Source organism: Indicator indicator, chromosome Z (genome assembly GCF_027791375.1).
Source record: "Indicator indicator isolate 239-I01 chromosome Z, UM_Iind_1.1, whole genome shotgun sequence".
In the NCBI taxonomy this organism is placed as follows: Eukaryota; Metazoa; Chordata; class Aves; order Piciformes; family Indicatoridae; genus Indicator; species Indicator indicator.
In genome coordinates, this window is record NC_072053.1 from 74128393 (window position 1) to 74150195 (window position 21803).

At 41.7% G+C, this 21803-nt stretch overlaps 1 protein-coding gene across 1 annotated transcript in view; it reads left to right on the forward strand.

Annotated features, from left to right (window-relative positions):
• Positions 1 to 6815: 6815 nt before the first annotated feature.
• Positions 6816 to 21803, forward strand: part of UGCG (UDP-glucose ceramide glucosyltransferase) — a 28052-nt gene continuing 13064 nt past the window's right edge. Inside the window, exon 1 of the mRNA XM_054397888.1 lies at positions 6816 to 6913. Within this exon, the coding sequence (XP_054253863.1) occupies positions 6816 to 6913 (98 nt within the window). The remainder of the gene's footprint in view (positions 6914 to 21803) is intronic.

Consider the following 21803-nt stretch of genomic DNA (forward strand, 5'->3'; position numbering starts at 1 on the left):
TTTCTCATGTTATGGAATCATAGAATTATAGAACTGTTAGGGTTGGAAGGGACCTCAAGGATCATCTGGTTCCAACCCCCCTGCCATGGGCAGCGACACCTCACACTAGATCAGGTTGCTCAGAACCCCATCCAGCCTGGTCTTAAAAACCTCCAGGAATGGGGCTTCTACCACCTCCCTGGGCAACCTGTTCCAGTGTCTCACCAATGTTAACTATGTGCACAAATAACCTGACTGGAGGGAGTAATGAGGAAGGAGATAGACTCCAAACAGGGCAAACTGCTGTAATGGACCCTGCTTGAACAAAAGGTTGAAATAGGTGATGTACTGAGGTCTCTTCCAAACTCAACTATTCTGTGACAAATTATTTACTTAAGTTTTCTAATTCTTCTCCAAGTATTTCCAAGTTTAGTGCTGACTGCATAAACATAACTGTTTTCAGTAGCAACTTGGGAGAAGCTTTATAGGTTAGCGTAGATCTGGATAAGCTTCTCAAGAAATATGTAACAGAAACATTTGCATGGATATTCCAATAATGAGATTTTTTTTTTAAAAAAACATGTTTTACATTACAAAAGGATTTCTGAAGATCAAATGTAGGGAAGGTTCGCTCCTTACACAGTTGTACTTTGAGCTTTCACTGCAAGCTTTAGGTTTAACTTTTTCTATTCTTGGGCATTTTAAGAGCTCTGGTGTGTAATTTTTATGGTGGTTGTTTTCCTGAAATGCTCTAACAGACAAGACACAATCTGTCTAAGGCTAGCTGAGAATTGCATTTCTGAAACCTCATGGGCCACTTTACACACACTGGTTAGGGAACTTGTTACTGCCAAATAAAGAGGATACTGGCAGAGTTCTGGTAAGTTTGGTCTCTCTCTCTCTTCCCACTACTAGACAGGACTTTTCCTCAATATTTACAAGTGCTCTAAGTCTTCAACAGAATTCTGAACTTATCTTAGGCAGAGAAACAAACAGGCAGAAAGCAACTGCATCTATTTCTATATTCAATCTAGCTAATGACTGCATGCCCCCCCCCCTTTTTTTCCCTATAATCTAAAACAAAGGATATTTAAACAAGAGAAAGCTGCAAGACCTAACATTTGTATAACAATGTGATGGTTTGAAACTGTCTTTTTAATTTTTCCTTGCAAAGTTCAGAACAGAGAAAGTGAAAGAATGTAAATAAGTCACTATTGGGTGTAAGAAAGCAAAATAATGATTGTTCTAAACACTTTCATTGGATAGATAGAAATGTTTAAGAACTATTACCCAAAACAAAGTAGGCATTCTGCACATGAAAGCAAAATAACGATTGTTCTAAACACTTCCATTGGATAGATAGAAATGTTTAAGAACTATTACCCAAAACAAAGTAGGCATTCTGCACATGAAAGCAAAATACTGATTGTTCTAAACACTTCCATTGGATAGATAGAAATGTTTAAGAACTATTACCCAAAACAAAGTAGGCATTCTGCACATGAAAGCAAAATACTGATTGTTCTAAACACTTCCATTGGATAGATAGAAATGTTTAAGAACTATTACCCAAAACAAAGTAGGCATTCGGCACATTCTGCGTTCGGCAGTGGGGGCAGTTGCTGGGCTGTCTGGCTGCTGTTTCTTCTTCTCTTCTGGCTGAAGATAACACACTGACCTTGGCAGCTAAGTTAACAACTTTCTGCTCTAACTAAACTCTGCTTCTCTGTCCAGGAGGGTCTGGGGGGGAAGCTCCTGGGAGAGGGAGGCCCCTTTGGGAGGGTCCCCTTGGGGGGAAGCAAAGGGAGCTTGGTTGTGCTTTTCTGTTGATTGTATATATTTGTAAATGTTGTGAATTTTGTATATTTGTACATATTCATTGCATTTCATCTGCTTGTAAATACAGCTTTTCATTTGCTTCCAGACTGAGCTAGCCTGGTTATTGTCGGTGGGGGGGAATTTCAGCTCACACCGACACAAACAAGAAGACATAACTTTTGCATAACAATACACATGCTGATCAGTAATAAACACATTTATTCAATTCAAAGAAAAGGAATAAAAAAAGGTACTCTATTAAGAGGTTATTCACACATACACAACATCCTGCTCAGCCTTGGAGGAAGACTTTTCAGAGTTTGATTTACTAAAACTTGAAACTTCATTTCAAAGACACACAATTCCTACCGATGAATATTTCCTTTATAATAAAGCACTTTCAGAGTGCAGATGCATGAATGGACCTGTTATGCACAAGTAAGAATTACAATGCCTGTCCCCTTTTCTCCATATTTTCATAAAGAAAAATGTACATAGACAAGAGAAAGCTAATTTGTTCTTGCCTTCTGCTTGCCCAGAACTTCAGTGATGTAATTTCTGAGCAGAAACAGTCATAGTATGGTGAACTGGAGAGAGTATGCTTGGAAATACTGACAAAGGCACATACAAACTGTGAAATAGCATTTCAGAGGATTTAAAATACATTTAAAATACATACATACATGGAATTCTGGTGGAAAACTTTTGCCATCAGAAGACACAATTTTACCTTTCTAAAGGTTATGTAAAATATGATTTTTAACAGCAACTTTAATGTTTTGGGAGGAACCTGAAAAGCCTGACTATGGTTTAAAAGCTTCTACAGATATAGCAGTAAGAGAAACTTTTGTGGTTTTGGTTTCCACAGTCTTCTCAGAATTAATACTACAGGTTAACAAGCTAGTGTTCTTTTGCTAATGATCTACACATATGCATCACTTTTTTATCAGTTCAAAATCACATAAGTGTTTATATAGCACAGTATTTGCTGCTGGAAACACAAATCTCATGACTAGGCCATTTAGAACCCTTAGGAAGAAGATTTCTATGAAATTAATCTTTTTTTCAGTCTGCAACAAAGCCACACTCAAACACTGCTAACTAAATTCATTGATTGTTTTGGCAAAATGATGAATGGAACAACAGTTGCTCTATAGCACATGGGAGGGTTGTTTATTTGTTTTTAATTTAAATACAGTAAGTCCAAAGCATCTGATTAAAACACCAGTTTGCACCATGCCTCCAAGGCATGATAGGGCATCTTTGAGGAGGAGGCAGATTTGCACTGAGGAACACTGCTTTCTGTGAATTGCAGCACACTACATTAACAGAGTCGTGAAACCAGGAGTATGCCCTCTGACACTGAACTGCCAGAGCTCCAGATGGCCCCTTATTCCAGCTAGTCTTCACTCTTTTCTTAGCTCCCACTAAGCTTAATACACCTGCCTAAAGACTCTACATGGCAGGGTTTCACTAGAGAAGTTACTCATGTCAAAGGCATTACCCTATCTGACTCCTCTCTACCATGACATGGTCCTCCACAACATCCTTCTCTCTAAACTGAAGATATGGATTCAATGGGTGAGCTGTTCAGTGGATAAGGAATTGCCTGGATGGTCACATCCTGACAGTAGTGGTCAATGGCTCACTGTCTTGATGGAGATGGGTGACAAGTGGTGTCCCTCTGGGACCAGTGCTATTTAGTATCTTCTCAATGATACAGACAGTGGGATTAAGTGCATCCTCAGCAAGTTTACAGATGACACCAAGCTGAGTGGCGCAGTCAGTGTGCCAGAGGGAGGCACAGGATATCATGCAGAGGGACCTGGACAAACTGGAGAAGTCAATTCAGGTGAACCTTATGAGGTTCAAAAAGGCTAAGTGCAAGGTTCTGTGCCTGGGTCAGAACAATCCTCATCATCAATACACGCTGGGAGATGACATAGAGAGAAGCCCTGTGGAAAAGGACTTGAAGGTGCTGATGAATGAAATTCTGGACATGAGCCACTACTTGCAGCCCGAAAGGTCAATCACATCCTGGACTGTGGAGCATGGCCAGCAGATTGAGAGGGGTGGTTCTGCCACTCAGCTCTGGTCAGAACTCACCAGGAGTACTGCATCCAGTTCTTTAACCCTCAACACAAGGACATGGACCTGATGCAGTGGGTCCAGAGGAGCACCACAGAAAGGATCAGAGGGCTGGAGCACCACTTCTACAAAGGCAGGCTGCAAGAGTTGGGGTTGTTCAATCTGGAGAAAAAAGCTCTGGGGAGACCTTATAGTAGCCTTCCAATACCTGAAGAGGGCCTATAAGAGAGATGGGGAGGAACTGCTTCCAAGGGCATGCAGCAATAGGACAAGGGGCAATGGTTTTAAACTAGAGAAGGGTAGATTTAGGTTGGACATTAGGAAGAAGTTCTTTACTACGACAGTGGTGGAACCCTGGAACAGGTTGCCCAGGAAAGTGATGGGGGTGCCATCCCTGGACACATTCAAGGCCAGAGTTGATGGAGCCCTGGGCAACCTGATCTAGTTAGGGATGTCCCTTCTCACTGCAGGTGGATTGGACTAAATAAGAAAAAGTTAAACTGTGATTATTTGCTCAACTGACTGTTGAACACAGGCCCTCAATCTTCTTAAATTCACTGCACTGTCATATTTCAGTGAAGGTGGTTTCTGCTTTGGAAGAGAGATGCAATCCCTCCAAACAAGGGTTGTATCAGCTATGTTCTAACCATATGTACCAGCTCGTAATTCTCTGACTAGACTGGTCTTGTAACAGTGCCAAAACTGGGCATGACAAATCATGGCTGAAAAATGTGTATGAAGGCCAATGTGGCCATTTTGAGTCAATATAAATGTGATTGTTAGACTCAACTGCAGGAATAAATTTTTAAAAAGAAAAGAAAACTGACTGCCACATTCAGTTACAAATGAAATATGGACAGAATCTGGGACAGAGTAATTTGAAAATTTTAGGTGATATGTTTTACTTGAAAATTTAAAGGAAGTTTTGCTAGTAAAACACTGAGGCCAGTGTAAAGGTATGTTGCTGTCCAATTTCTGTGGGAACCCATGTTAAGCAAAAACTAACAGACTACGCAGGCAGTGCTGGACCTAGGATGGAATGATAACTCACTTGTTCTTACCAGAGTTACCAGTAGTTTCTAATTTTCAAATTGTTTTTAATGTAAATATAGTCAATTTCCTGCCACATCATTTGAGATCCTACTTTTTCTTACAGTAAGTCACCTTTAAATCTTTACATCCTAACTTCTCATACATTACTAGAGCTACCTTGAAATCTAATCCTTTTACAGTGTTAAAGCACTAGCATGAATAGGATGTTTAAAAAAACCCAGTATGATTGAGTTTTTAATCAGTGAATGCTTGTTCATCTGCATGAATAATTGGGAGTGTGGAAGACAAAAAATCAATCTGTTAGAGAGTGTGCATACACTGCAATGTTCAGCTTGTGCTACTGGCCAAGAGTCCTGACGAAAAAAATAGGTGTGTGTTCTCATGGACAGGTAACCATGATCTCTTATGCTTCTTCCAGACTGGAGCTAACCTGCATCTGGCAAGCTCAGCATGCAGGCACTAGCACTCTAGTAAATGTTTCTTTCTGCAGCGTATCGCAGATTAATGGAGTTAAATTTAAAACAGTTAACGCAATGCGTGTTTGCCCATTACACAATCAAGAGGAGAGGTAAATTGATGTTTCTATAATCTCAGAACCCCAAACGCTAAACTCTAAAAGCTGAAACCCCTCAAAATGGGAGGCAACATGACAGGAACAGGAATTGCCATCAATACTGTAACGAAACAAAGGGAAGACTCGATGGCTTAGATGATTAGTAAGGAGCAACACTCTTCCATTTACCGGGCACTTGTCCTGGGTTCAGCTGCCAAGGTTGGCAGGCACCAGGTTGCTCAGTCACTGCCCGGTCCGTTCGACGGTAGCCGCAGCGTGACTGCTGGCATTGCCCCAGTCCTCCCGGTGGCTGGCCTGACTCAGGGACGGGCAGCACCAAGTGACTGACTTAGAGGTGCACACCTGCGCTGGAAATAGCAGTCCTCCCATAAAGCATTCAAGATCACCGGGTACAAAGCTTTCACATCCCCGAATCCAACAACAAATCAAAAACAATACAAGCAATAATAAAAGCTGTGCCGCTCTGTCAGCCCATCTGTGCCACATCAGCTCGGTAACGGCGGCCTGCCACAAAGCCCTGTTTCTCTGCCTGAAGGGCTACCGTCACTCGGTTGCGGCTACGAGGCATTTGCGGGGCTGGCAGCGCTTTTCAAAGCCACCAGCGAAGTTTGAGGACAAGGAGCGGCCGGGCCTGCACCCCTCCTCGGCGGCTATTGCTGGGCCGGGCGGCGCCGCACCCTGCCTGGCCGCCGTGCCTGTCGCTGCCGCAGCCACCTCCACTGCTCCTGGCCCCACACCTCGGTCCCGCCAGCCCGAGGGCGACTCCCCTAAGATCACGCAAGCGACGACGGCACAAGTCGCCAGGCCGAATCCATCCCTGCGCCCAGGGCAAGAGAGGCGCGGTAACAGATTGAGGCGCCCGCCCTTGCCTGCCGTCACCGCCACCCCGTGACTGCCTCCCCGCCTCTTCGGGGCCAGCCGCCAGAGGGGAGCGGGCGGAGCCTGCGCCTGTCAGAAAGGCGGGGGGCGGACAGTAGCAGGGTAGGCCAGGCCGGGCTGCGGTCGGCAGCTAGTCAGTGTGAGAGTCGCTGCTGGCGGGGAGGCTGCTGGGCCGGGGTAGGAGCAGCCGCCGCTGCAGCACCAGGAGAAGCCGCAGCAGCAGCAGCAGCAGCAGCAGCAGCAGCAGCAGCAGCAGCAGCAGTCGCCGCAGCAGCCGACACCTCCACAGCAGCAGCCACAGCAGGCAACTCGAGAGCCTGCCCGCAGCAGTTGTTGGTCCGCACACCGGCAGGCCGCCCAGCGACCCTCCCTCACTTCGCCCCTTATCCGTCGCCGGCTTCTGCCAGGCCTACGCGCCCCGGGGATGGCTGTGCTGGCTCTGGCCCTGGAGGGGCTCGCCATCTTCGGGCTCATCCTCTTCGTTGTGCTGTGGCTTATGCACTTCATGTCCATCATATACACGTAAGCGCGGGCCGCGGCGGGCGGCAGGGGTGTGTGTGTGTGTTTGTAGCGCCGGCGTTGTTCCCCGTCCCCCTCCACCCGCCCGCCATCGCGCTGAGGAGCGGGGCTGCGGGTCTCGTCCCCGGGCACCGCACCGCCTTTCCCGCGGACTGGCGGCAGCGCTTCTCCCCTGCTCGTAACCCCGAGTGTCAGGCACGGGGAGCCACCTGCCTGGCTTTTGTCGCGGGGCCGTAGGGACCCACTTGCGGCCCCTAGGCTGAGGCCTGACGCGCTCCCTTGGGTCCGGTGGGCTGGTGTGGGGGCACAGCTGGTAGCTTGCCATCCGCCTTCACGAAAAGCCATTCTTTGTAGATCTATGCCGTCTGCTTTTAGTCCGTGATATTTACTTCTTTGCCTTCAGCTCTGCTGAGGAAGGCTTGGGTTTTGCTGTCTGCTGGTGCACCTGTAAAGCGAGGCTTTTGGACCGACAGTGGGTGACCAACGTGCACGGCAGCTATAAAATGCGTGCTTTTTGACTGTGCAATGAGTGTACATCAGAATAACCATGGTACTTGCAAAAACGAGTATATATGATGAATCCAGATCCTTCTTGGTAACCAAAGGGAAAAGAGTTTGTGAGGAGTGTTTCCATTATGGTGTCTGACAAACAAAGCAGATTCCTGCTTGAGCTTGGCAAAGTAATTGTGGGTATGTGAGGCAAGGTTTAAGAATGCACCTCTCTTTCTGTAGAAGTCCATGTTTTTGCTGCCTTAAATAAAAGGCCACTGTTGCATTGCTACAGGGATTAGAAAATATCTGAGTTCTTTTTGCTTTGTGCACATCTATTCTCCTTTCTTGCTGTGGAATGTGCATCTGATAGGTATCTGGAATAAACCCCAGCCCCTGTTGAAGGCACAGGTCCTCTTGAATTTGTGAATGCTAGAGATTTACTCCTGCTACCCTCTGTAATGGTTACCTTGTTGGTTGTTTTTTGGTTTTTTGGGGTTTTTTTTTGGTATGTGAAATCACTTAAGTGCTAATAGTTTTTACAAAAGAGGTTAATTGTCTGTGTAAATATAGTATCTAAAGTGCAGAAATTATGTGTGGTTGTCTTGGGCACAAATGGCAGGATTTCAGTAGTAAGGAGCTGCAAGGATGCCTGGGCACTGTTGATTCCTCACAGGTTTAAACCTGATGCTAAACCCTCACCTGATCTGATGAACGTTGATACAGTGGGATCATAGAGCACCATATGGTGCTGCTACTCATAAATCTTTAAGAAAGAGTGGCAGCTGTGAGGAGCAGGGAACACAAATGAAGACACAGGGAGAGACATGTGAGAGGATAAACAGGAGGAAAAAGGACAAGATACACTAAGAGACAGGAGAGGAGAGGAGAGAACAGAGGAGAAAACAGAGACAGGGGATGTCGTTGGGCAGTCCATGCTGCAAGAGCTACACTTTCAGAAGCTCTGCCTCCTGTGGAGGCTGCCCATTGCATCAAGGGCACTCCAAAAGTGGACTGTGGGCTGCAAGTAAACCATGGTGGAGGAAGTATACATACATACCCCTGAAGGGGTTGTGACTTGTGGGCAACCTGTGCTACCATGGGGTGGTGGGATGGTAGTGGGATATAGCTGATGGATGGAGAAAGCACTGCTCTGAGTTTGGAGTCTGTGCCACTGGAAAACACTGCTCTTTGCAGGGTAGGAGGGCTGTGGAGTTTTGTGGTGGAAAGGCATGATGAGGAATGACCTGGTCCTGCATGTGAGATATCCCTGTGAAGGGAATTAGCAGGAGGTGGCAGTCAGTTTTGTGTGCTTTGATGGGAGTGCGTTTACTGGGAAGGGACCCCAGATAGATGGTGATTATTTGATGCCTGAAAACTCTGGCTGGACACTGTCACTAGTGCCCCATAAGTCATAGAGAATGTTTTGTCTTGGAGAGTGGGCACAGCACGCTCAGCCTTGCTAGACCACTGGGGTATGAAGGGGTCTTACAGGCAGAAACTCCTTTTGATGTCAGCAGGAAGATTAGAGTAGAATGATGAGATGCTTGTCATATGCTGAAAATTACTTACAATGTACCTGGTACAGGAAGTCTTTCTCTTTTCTCTTTATGGACAATATTGTTGGTTTAACCTTCTTTTATTATTTCTTTTAAGTAAATTTAAACACTTTTTAAAAAGTCAGAGTGGTGGCTGTTTTTCCTTGATCTGTGTTGCTTGTAGCAATGGCAACTGGTGAGATGAAAGTCTGATCTGTGCCACTAGAGTACTAAGATAATGTTGAAACGTGAGCAAAGCTGTTGTGGCCTTCTCAGTCCTCCTCTTGTGGTCCCCCAGCGATATTTGAGATGTTTGATTTAGCAAAATAATTAGAATGTGTGAATTCAGTAGATAAATGGGATTATTTGAGGAAGTAAGCTTTTTTCATGTCTTGGAAGTGCTATCAATGATCGTCAAAGTTATGGTCATGACAGCATTTCCACTGTGTTGATTTCTAAGCTGTAATTGCTCTAAAAGATGTAGATTTTGGATATCTAAGGTGCTCTTCAAGGTTTCAGTTGAGGAAAAATGTATTTCCTGTGCTGCATTGGCAAAATCTTGTTCTTGCCACCTCTTTCTCCTGTTGTCCTTCCCTACTTTGAATGGTTTTGAATTGTAAGTACAGTAGAATGGCTTGATTTCATACTCCTTTAGTATAGCAGGGCTGAAGCAGTGAAATGCAAATAGCCACACATCAGATCTTTACAAATTGTCTAATGTAGGTGGTTATGAAATGGGTCTTGGTTTTGTGCTCTCTAAAAGAGTCAGTGGAGTAAATTCAATAAACACAGACCGAATATTTATAGCTAGTATCGATACAAAAGTGCAGGCTGCATATACTACTCTGCATAGGAAGGCTGTGATACTGGACTTTTTTGAGTTGCTATCCTTTATACCCATCTTATGAACTTGACCAAGACCCTTCCTTGCTTGCATACTGGCTCTTCAGTTGCTCTTGAGCCACCAGCTGAGCCAGTAGGAAGAGTTCAGTGTTGGAGATTGTTTGATACACTGACTCTGAAACTTCTGAAGTTGTCTAGTTATATGGAAAACTAAAATAAACATCCAACACTAAACCCAAATGTGTACCTATATTTGAAGTGGAAGACTGTGTGTATGATGTACTAATAAAGAGAAAAGATTTATAGTATTGGCTAAGTGTTCAGGAAATTGAGGAGTAAATTTTAATATTTTAGCAGTCTACGAAAACAGTTATTTAATTATTCTTACAAACTTCCACTCTAAGAACATTCAAAGAGTGGAACAGAGGCCTTGTAAAATCAGGGAAAAGGTAGAAAAGCCGACCAACAAAACCAGACAAATAAAAAACTAAAGTAACAACTGCAAAAAAAACCACAACCAAAACCTCCCCTGTCCCTTCTAAACTAAAGCTGTTTTCTTGATGTCTGTGGCATTCTAACAGATCTTGTAATTCTGAATCACTGGCTAGCAAGATCTGTGGCAGTGGATTTGCTGTTTGACCTGTATTTCAAAATAGATGGTTCTAGTTTAATAAAGACAGGAGCTTTCCGAACATGGTGTGTCTCTTGAAGGTAAAGCTGTCAAGCAAAACCTGCGTAACCTAGATGATGTCTTATTTAAGCATATTCAATCTGACCTTGGTTTTGCTTCTACGTCTTCAAAATTTACTCTAAAATTGAATGAAAGGGTTTCACATTTTTCTTGTTAATTGTTATTACTGAACTCCAAGTAAAGTTGTTCTGCACTGAGAGGGGCCAGTAGAATGGCTTTTGAGTTAAGGGAGTCAAATTCAATCTTTGGTGGTTTGCACTCTGCATTGTTTTTGCCACAGACTTCCTAGAAAATACTTGGTAAGCCTCTTAAAATGTTATTATCTTGCTCCTTTATTTGCCTGGTCCACAAAATTCAACTCTTGAAATTGTGTTCAGTGTTTGGTTATCTCATAGCTTTTTGAAATAATTTGTCTATAAGTTACAGTAGTCAATGAAGAGATAACATTACAGAATAAAATCATAGACCTCTAAAATCATCAAGTCTAACCTTCTACCCAACACCTCTGTGACCACTAGACCATGGCCTAAAGTGCCACATCTGCCCCCTTTTTTTTTTTTTTTTTTTTTTTTTTTTTTTTTTTTTTTTTAAAAACAAACAAACAAACAAACAAACAAAACACCTCCAGGGATGGTAGCTTCACCCCTTCCTCGGACAGCCTGTTCCTGTGCCTCAGGATTTTTTCAGTGAAGAAATTCTTCCTGAAATCCAACTTAAACTTACCCTTGTGTGGCTTGAGGCCATTGCCTCTTGTCCTGTCATTAGTTGGAGAAGAGGACAACACTGACCTCAGTACAACTTCCTTTCAGATAGCTGTACAGAGCAGTAAGTTATCCTCTCAACCTCCTTCTTCAGGACAAAAACAATCCCAGCTCCCTCAGCCTCTCCTCATAAGACCTGGTCTCCAACCCCCTTACCAGTTTCATTGCCATTCTCTGTACCCACTCCAGCATCTCAAAGTCTTTCTTACGCTGCTGTGCCCAAAACTGGACACAATACTTCAGGTGCGATCTCACCAATCCTGAGTACAGGGGTAAAATGACTTCTTTATTCCTAGACACTTGCAGAAAAGTAACTAAAACACCTGAAGGTAACAAAAAGTACTTAAAAAACTCAGTGTAATACGTATGCACACAGGGAGAAAATTTGGTTTGTGCAGATACATAAACTCAAGTTTCGTGAAGCACTTCTGCAGTGGTGAAGAGCTTTCCAAACATGGGTTGCAAACCCCCACATAGCCAATGTTTAACTTCTTTTTGTGAAGTCATTTTGATCTTTTGGTTAATCTGTTTCTGTATAGTAATTGTGATCTTTCATTCTTAAGAAAATAACAGTTCTATTTCTCTTGACCCTACTTGACTGTCTTGCCATGCTGTTTTTATGCTTGTCACTCTCTTGCTGCTCAGTTCCTGATTTATGTCCAGGCTTACCCTGTTCTGTCTTCTATCATCTCCTTTTGATGTTTTTGCTTGGTGGTGGGGTTATCTTTTACACTCTGTGTCTGGCAAGAGATTGGCTGAAGTAGCTGTTAAGAGCAGTAGTAGTTACTAGCATTGTCATCCTAGGGTTGCATTTTCTTTGGTTTGTAGAAGCACTTCAGAGGCACTTTTGTCACAGTTAGGAGCCAGTTAGGGATGTAAAGTAGGTCTAGTTTAAAGGCAATCTTTAGAGAGCTCGTCTGTTACTAACAAGTGTTAACAGTTCTAAGTGAACGTTTTTGGTAGACTTCAATAGAGATAATGCAAATACTTGTTTCTGAGATTAGAGTTGCCCCTCCCTCTTGTTGATAATCTCAATTTTCTGCTTGATTTTGAACTGTAGTTGCACTGTAGGAGCTTCTCCAGGAAGCGGTTGGGAGATGTGGACAGCACATGCAGAATCCTGCATCCATTCTTCAGTTTGTCTTCATTCCTTAGTTGAATCTTTACTGAACTTGAACCATTTAGAGTGAAATTTTCTGTGCAGGTTAATACCCTTGGGTAAATAGTTTTCCCAGTTAGGTAGCTGATGATAAAACTTGCTGTAAAATTTTGGTGACTTTGCTCCATTCGCTGTTCTACATATGCAAGATCACAGATCTTGTGCTCTGTATTAGCAATCTCTGCAAAATTGAAGAGGGTAAAAGCAAAAGAATGGCTTGAATGTTTGAATACAAACTGGGGCACTGGAGAGGCATGAAAAGCTGGAAAGTTATCTTTTTGATCCTGGGTAACATTTCATATTCCTGCTCTTTCAGTAACCTTGTCTCCAATAATTTGTGCATTGAGAATGAACTCTATACAGAAACCTTAAGTTCCTTGCTACAAAAGTTACATCCACAGAACTTGAGTTGCTTTTACTCGGGGAGTGAATGACAGCATTGTAGCAGAGTCAAACCTGAAGGACAGCAAGCAATGCAAAGATAAATCAAGTATAGTTCTTGAGGAGGAATACAGGAATATGGCAGGGTATGGGATCACACAAGTGGCTGAAACTTAGCTTACAACTTGGAGGCAGATGTGGGAGTCTTTCACTCTTTGAAGGAAATCAGAGTGTTTCAGGCTGGAAATACCTGTTAAGGTTCCAGCCCCCTGCTTAAAGCTGAACACCATTTTCTCACAGTTTTCTGTATGGGCAGTACAATAGATAGGATAGCATGTGATAAAAATTGGAAACCACTGAAGTTTGAGATGCACAAAATCATCAGGGCTCAGTGCTGGGGCCAATAGTGTTTGACACCTTCACTAATGACCTGGGGGGGGGGGGGGGGGGGAGGGGTATTAGCAGGTTTGCTGATGATACAGAACTGAAGAAGTGGCTGATGAGCACAGGCTGCAGGCTGACTGGCTAGAAAGCAGTTTGGTAGAGAAGGACCTGGGAGTGTTTGTGGCTGCCAGTTTGACTGTAAACAGCAGTCAGATGATGATGGGACTGCAGCATCTGGCTTACAGGGAGGGACTGAGAGCTAAGACTGTTAAGCCTGGAGAATGTTGCTTATTTTAAAGAAGTTGAAATTTACCTCAAACTGTGATCACAAAACTTAAATTTAGGCAATCCTTAGGGGAAGAAAGATCTGGGGAAAGGAGGAGTTAATTTTTGAGTTATTTATTGAGTGTGGTTGAATTACTGTATTACAAGATCAATAGTCAGGGAAAGCAAAACAATGCAGAATCAGATCTGAGAGTCATAATTTGGGAGAAACCCCATAATGCTGGAGAATTTAGGGAAGACCAATTTTTTAATAGTGTGAGTTAGGAGGATAAGACACAGACTATAAACTTGGAGGTGATGGTGTTGTAGTAGTGGCTCTGAACACAAATGATTTAACAGAATGCAAGGAACCAAAGCTTAGATTAAGGTTTGTCAAGTGTAGATTTAAAGGAGACAACTTGTGGCAGACTGAATAGCATGCTTATGTTGAGAGAAGGGAAGGTGGTGCAGTAAATGTGACAAGTAGGCTTTAAAAACAAGCCACACCTGGTTGAGTGCTTTGTGTGGAAGGAGAAGATAGGCTGTAAGGCTTATCATGTAAGATGGAAATGAAATGGAGTGGGTTAGCAGAGTTTGTGTTGGTCTTGGAGAGCAAAAAAAGCATTCAGCCTTATGTCAGCTAGAGTGGAAGAGATTAAACAGTGGAATGAGGAAGAATATTATCTTTGTCACTTTTGTCAAGGTGAGACTATTTCAGAGAAGTTTAAAGAAACTTTACAAGAAAGTGTGTTTCTATAAAGGCATAACTTTGAATTAAGGTTGGTGAGTATAGTGGTAGATGATATGTGATTTTTTTTAAACGTTAATTTGTGAAATTTTATGTCAGAACTCCTCTGTGGTATGCTAAGTATGTATCTAGTTCCACTGGTTTACTAGAGCAACTTTCAGTATCTGTCCATCACTCCATGGGAAGTATGTAATGTGAAATAGTGGTGTCAGAGATCACTGGGATTTTTACATTTTATTTTAGCCAAAATGAGGTTCTGTGGTTTTTACATACTTAGTATAGGTTTTGCATTTTACTGAAGACTATTGTGGGGCGTTTTGGTGTAGATCAAAAAAAGCTTTTAATTTTGCTTGCAAGGTGAATTATTTTGCATTTTTCCGTAATATGATGCTTTTAGTAATAGTTGGTGAGGACCTAGGCTAGACTGTACCTTCTCATGGTTCGCCTGGGTGAATTCACATCTTGAGTCAAATTAATGAAGTTGTAGCATATATAAGGGAAATTTTATCTTTGGACAAGTAAGGTAAAAATTCACAAGTGTAGACAGATAGAAAGCTAAAGCAAAGTATTGTATTAAGTGAAAGATCAGGACCATATTCCAACTGTGTTGGTAGGTGTTTCTAGTGGCCCAAGCTTTCTTTTAGTAAAGCAGTGGGATAACTAATAAATGTGTCTTTCCCAATTTGTGCTGAGAGTTGGTTTGGTCGAGTTTAGACCACTCTTAATTACTGTCCTGCTCTTCAGAACCACCTCTTTGTAAACCAAAGACTACTTTTGTTTGTTTTCCCCTCAGGAGGGCTCATCTCAGCTTTGTCAGTGGTACAGTCAATAAGGAGGAATCTGTAAATGAAGTTAAACATTAATTTTTACCTTATTTGCACCTGCCTTGTTTTTGTTAAATAGTTATCTTGAAGTCTTGGTTCAGTATACCTTTATAGTAGTGACTTGCCAGGTGACTGATGCTTTGATTTTATAATGAATAGTGTGCTACACTTCATTATGAAGCAGAATAAATTTCTCTAGTCATGCACACCTTGAATGGAATACTCAGGCTGTGGAAAATCAGACTTTGGACAATGCACTGAGGTGTTATTGAGGAGATATCCTAAGCACTTTAGACTTGAAACAGTTTTTTAGCTTAAATCAACATGCATTTTTCTTGCAAGCCTTGCTAAAGTACGACTCTGGGTTAAAAAGAAGTAGAAAACTTCAGACTTCTATCCTTTACAAGACCTATATTTTGGGCAATTTGATGTTATTAACAGGAGTAACAAGAGGGAGAGAAATTCTTCCTTCATTCTTGCAGATCTCTGATGGACTAGTGACAGTATACAGGATTTTCAGGCTGCAGAAATCTGTGGGATTTTTTGCTCTATGTCCCTCTGCCTTCTCTAGTGATTGCACAACAGGAGATAGTACCTGTTAATTTTTTTTTTAAGTACTAATGAGATACTCCTTCATGCTTCCTTTTAACCATTTTTAAGGGAGATGATACAGGTTTCATCACAGCATTTCCAAGCAGATTGTTTTCTGTAGATGTGTAGTTTTGAGGGGTGGGATTTTTTTGGAGGGTCTGTGAACTGGGTATTGTAGGCTTGGTGTTTTTTTTGTTTTAAGGGAGAAGAGAGGTGAAATTTACCCAGTTAGTTTTTCTGCTTTTGTATCTGTCAGAAACGTTAAAAAAAAAAAACCCTTCTGAAATACTGTCAAATATGGTGTTGAGGGTTATTTTAACATTTTCTTTCAAAGTGGGTTTTTTTTTGTGTGTTTTTTTTCTTTTTTTTTTAGATTGCTTTCTTCAGTTTCTTATGTTCCTGATAGGAGACTTACTCAAACTCTCCAAGACATTTGCAGCACAAGGGTGGTGACACTGTTTTGCTGACAATGAGTAGTCCAATCAGGTTTTGCAGCTTTTTTGTTACCCCAACTGGTACTGTGTGAATTGTTGTTTGAATTAAGGGCCCTGCTTCAATGGTGTGCTGTTTTGTACTCTGGAAACACTTGCAGCTGACTTAGTTAAACAAAAAATGGCCTGATATTCACTGAAAATTAAGAAAAAAATCTTGGTATGGTATCTGCTTTGATTTGTTAGTGTAGTTTCTGTTTGATCATTCACACAATTTTGTTACTGGGTTTTTTTTTTTTTGGGGGAGAAAGAGCTGGAAAATGTTGATGGGTGGCAGAGATCTTTGGCACAAAGGGAACAGTAGGGAGCAACTTGGGGTCTGTAGGAAGCACATTATTTAATGTTTAGCAAGTGATGTTGTCATTTAAACCCGTGCCTTGTGAAATGAATAGGGCCGAGTTATCTTAATCCTACAGATTTGCAAAATCAAAATCCCAAATTGAATAATCTCATAGTACAAATGTTCTAAAGTTTTGTTTTAAAAGATTCCGTATTTAACATTAAGTAGTTAGTCCTGTACTAAGAACTCTTTACTGTGGCTGGTTTATCTGGCCCAGAGTTTCTGCCATCCACTGAAGATGCTTTTCATAAGTAAAAGACATCATATTGGCTGTAGCTCTCTGAGGCTGCCTAACATTACAAGGAGTCTGTATCAAAAAGCATTTATATTTCTGTGCCTCAGTGGCGCAAGATTTGGTGTTCAAAGGGATAATCCAAATCCCCTTCTACCCCTATACCTTTCTAAACATTTCTGCCGTTCTAATCTGCCTTCAGCGAGCATGTGGCTACATGGTGACTCAGACCAGCAAGCTAGCTTTTTCTGTGGGATAGATCTCTGTTTGATCAGCAGGCTGATCCAATTTATCTTGTGGCGGTGACTGCTTTATAGTCGCCAGTAGGCTGAGGGTGTGGGAAAGCAGAAACACGGAATGAATTGCCATTTTGATGGCAGCCTGCAGACAGACTATAAGGGAAAAACTGTGTGTTCATTTTAATGCTTACTATGATCCAGTAATGACTGTGTGGCTGGAAACTTGCTGTGTTTTTGTTAAGCACATTTTATTTCATCTTGCTGAATTGTAAATGTATCTAGGATTTGAGCAGTAAAAGGGTTCCCATTACTTCAGGTTTAACTACAATCTGTTGTGCGGGAGCTGGTTTGCTTCTTTTATTTATCATGCAGGTGTGGGGGCAGGGAAGGGGATTAGGAGAGGAATTTCTAAATTAAAAAAAAAAAGTGTTTGCTGGTTATAAATTGAGATTTGTAGTGTTTGTTCTTTCTTCTTCCTGAAGTCTTTTTTTATCTACTTAAAAGTCAAATGTTCTCCCTTGGCTATACCAAGTTATGGATTGCATCTACTGAACATGGCTTTTGTGGTAACATTTGGAATACGCTTCATAAAGAATTTCACCTGTGTATTCCAAATGTCAAATAGCACTAGGATTTCTACTGTTCAGTATTGTATGATTCTGTTTTGTCTTTATGATTAGCCATTGATAAACCTACTACTTCCCTGAACTGGGAGAGAAAATTGATGTTTGGGTTTTGAGAACACTTACCTTCTGAAAAATTTATCACAATCTGTGTTCTTTCTCACTTGGTTCTATTTGAATACTACTTTTGTTCTTGGTTCAAAAGCTTTGACTCTTGCTATGTTGGTGTTTGTTTAAAGGTTGGGTTTTAAAAATTATTTTGCTTTTAACAATTCCCCTTCCTCCCCTACCCATTGTGATTTTATTGCATTGCATCCTAAGGTTCTTTTTTGTGTGTGTGTGTGTCTGTGGGGTATGTATAGTACAAGAGAAAGTACACATTGAAAGGGAATTCAATATTTGACCTACCTTCTACCTTCAGCTGGCAAGTGATGAAGCACTGACCAATTGCAGCATGCTTTTCAACATAAACTAGTAAGCAAACAGTACAATTACATTTTTTTTGTTTCCAGGTTTTTTGCAAGCATGCACAAATCTATGATTGTTTCTCAGCCACAAGAAGTCTGTACTAAAAAAATGGCAGCTGAATCTTACCCACTGTTTCCCCCTTTCTGACAGTTCCCTCTAGATCTGGGAATTTTATCAAGGCCAAGTGTCATGTTAATTGTTTTTAATTATAATTGCTGTCTTATTAAAAATGACAGTAGGGTTTCCTTGTAGTTCTTTTCACCCATCCCCAGCTGTCCATTTCTGCTCCTCCCTGTTGCTGGCTCTGACACTTGTGAGACTATTGGATTAGTTGAGTGGATTGACTTGTTATTTGTCCAGTGTGGCTGTTGAATTGGGTGCAGCCAGCTAAGTGAGAAGTGGAGAAAGGCTGCTTGCCTGAGAATACTCTGGCTGGTATAACGGGTTGACCCAGGCGAGCAGCCAAGCAATGGTGTCCTGAACTGGCACCAGCACACTTCTTTGGGGTGATCTGTTTTCCTTTCATCCAAGAGAGTTAGAAAGGTGGCATGCCTCAAGTTTTATCTAGTCACTTGTGGACATGGGCACTGTCATCTTCTAGTAATTAATTCTAGTTAGCTGTTTATGTCAGGCAAATAAGGGCAGGGAGAAAGCTATCATAGAATTGGTCTGGTTGGAAAAGACCTCAAAGATCATTGAGTCCAGCTGTCAGGAGTGAATGGTGTAAAGGCAAACTGATGCAGTGTTAGTTGTAGAAGAGTTTTCAGATGCCTGACCCTAATCCTTGTGTACTTTTGTAAAGGAAGGTATTGTGCCCCTTACGCTGCTTTTGTGCTGACAGTGGTCTTCTTTTGACTCCAGGGTGATTTGGTTTATTCTGCTTATCCATTGGCAGCTCAGCTCTCAGGAAGCTTGAGAAGGAAGGACACCCTGTTCCTCTGCTCTTCCTGTGATCTTAGCAGCACATTCACAGCCACCTTCTTGAACATGCTCTTCTTGCAGCCTTTCCTAAGATACCCTAACTCTTAATTTGGCAGAAGATAACTTGAAGTGGAAGGAAGAAAGATGAATTAAGCTTTGAGTGAGTTGAAGCAGGATTGTACAGGCATCGATACTAATGTGTCTCTCACCAGACTGATCACACAACACAGCAACACAGAGGAGAAGGAATACTGGAGCATCCTTGCTGCCAATGAAACTGCATGATCATCTTGTCACATCTGCTAACTTAAACTGACAGAATTCTAACACTACATATGAGGTGATAGTTATGTGGTTGTTTAAGTATCTCCACAAGGTCACTGTGGGATCAGACAAATGTCAGCACCCCTGAGAAGCACAGCACTTCCCAGAAAGATGAGAAAGGAGGAAAGGAGTGCTGAGCAGTAGCTTGGTTGTCCGTGCCTTCTTAGGTGGAATTGTCTTTATTTATTTGGTAGGATTTTAAATTGGGCTAATAGTAGTCTTTGTGAAGCAAGGGTGTTCTTAACCTTTTCATGAATTTAGGGGTTATCTGTAATACTTTAACTCCTTCAGTCTTGCTTTCACTTGTCTTTAATAGACTGACTGGTACAGTGTAGCTGTAGCAAATGTCATTCTTTTCCTGTGGATAAAGGTACCTACTTTTTGGAAACATTTGAACATATGTATAAAAAGTAAGAAAGAGCTCATCCCTTTTTACCTTTCTGTTGCCAAAAGAGGCAGGAAAATCTTACATTTTATTTTTTGTGTTAAAGCTGAGGTTTTCTGTTTGTTACTCCATAGTAGACCAACACTGCACAAACACCTATGTGAGTTAGCTCAGCTCACTAGCGTGAAAAGGAACTGAGGAAGAGGGAAGTGTATAAATTCAGAGTAGAAGCAGGAAAAAAGCTTATCTCAGTGTGCAGCCATAAGCTGCAAGGAATGTCTTCAGTGCATCCTCCTTGTTATATGTATCTTGCAATATTTAAATTTCTGGCCAAGAATTGCTTACCTCCTCCTAATACAATAATTCCTTAAAGTAGCTGTGGAGGGGAGGTTGAAATGAGTGATTAAGGAGTGTTTGGGTTTCTTCATCTTCTTTTAAAAGACCTGTTACTATCTGTGCTGAAAGACCCAAAAGTCTGGTTTCCTTTTTCCTAGAACACTCTCTTTCGGTTAATGATGTGGGGACAGAAAGTGTAGGCTGAGCCTTTAAATTTTTTTTGTTGCTTGATTTGATACAGGTTAGCAAGAACTTATCATGTGTACTGGGCAGTGATAACCCACAGTCTGAATTTTGTCTTGGAAATGCATTTTTTCCCCTCTACTGAAGGAAATCTGGATCACAGTTGCTTCTCTGGGTTAATTATTGTTGTGTTAGTGAACCAGCTTTGAGAAGGTTTTGCAGATGTCTCTTACATGATTGAACTATAGCTCCTGACAGTATTATGCATTCTGCTGTTTGTTTTTTCTTTCACCACCTACGGATGCCAGTATCAGACTGCTCAGAAGGAATTTCACGCCTAGAGATTACAGGCTGATCCATTTAACATACCTGCGTGCAAAAGTGCTTATAGGTAACCTAGCTACTGGTCTTCCACACAGAGAACCTGAAAGTGCCTTTAAATAGTGCTTGGCTCACATCTGTTCAGTGGTCAAAGTTGGTTTATGTTCCGTAGTGTAGAGCAACATTAAACATACATCTGTATAGTTAGTGTGGTTGACTGCTTTGTGCCAATTTCAGTGCAGAAGATAACATTCTATACATGCTGCAAACTTTGAAGGGATTGCTATCCTTTGTAATTTTGAACTTGCCTCGTGGCAATAAAGGCCATTGTGATCACATCTGTCTTGAGAGAACTGAACCACTATAAGCACAAGTTAATGTTCAAAACCAGTAACTTCATCTTAGAGAGGCCTTAGTCTGAATACTGTAACTTGGTTGTGGAGTTGAGGGTTTTTTTGTTTGTTTGTTTGTTTTTCATAATGGTTGGTCTGTTTCTCTGTTGATAGTAAGCTGTCAATTGTAACTTCTTAACTCTTCAGGCTATGCCACTTCACAAATAGTTCTCATTGTGAAATGATACTTTTTACAGTTAACTTGCCTTTTGGTGTAGAGAGTCTAATGCAACATGGCAATTACTGACATGGAAATTGCTTTACCTTAGCGTCACAGTACCTGAGTGCTTTCAGGATGGCAGTCTACCGCTTTTGTGTGTGGTGTTTCAATGAGAACATGAACTGAATTATTTATTAAGTTAGCATGTTAGAGCTAGAGCAAGTTTTACTGTACTGAGCCAAACTCTGCAAAGTCTTAGTGCGTGTGTTTTGTAGGTGAATATATTCCGATAATGCTGTATCATTTGTATGTTTTCCAAGGTTTCCCTCTCTCATGCCATGTGGAGGCTTTTCCTTGTGTAATTAGGTTGCCTGCTTGCTTTTGTCAAGCATGGTTTGTAATATGAGGCCTTGCAAAATCCTGCAGCTTTATCACTTGATGCTTATACTTTATCACTGTCCTGCCTTGTGTCTGTCTTCTTTTCTCTCCTCACATTTTTTCCATTTACTCTGCCACTTCCTTCTTTAACTTCCCATCCATCAAAGCTTTTGCCTCTGTACAAAGCTATGTGGATTGCTACAGTCTGTTTTAAATGGAAGCCTATTTTTGTATTTCTGCCTTTTGTCTTCCTGGTGAAAAATGCATTCTTGAGACTCTCCCTTCTTATAGGCACTAAAGCCTCTGTTTGCTTTTATGTTTGTGATAATATGCAAGGAAGTCTTTTATCTGTGATAGCTGTCTGAATTATTTCTTTTCTTACTTTGGTCTGACTATCCCTTGGCTGCTGATTGCTCAGAAAGACTAT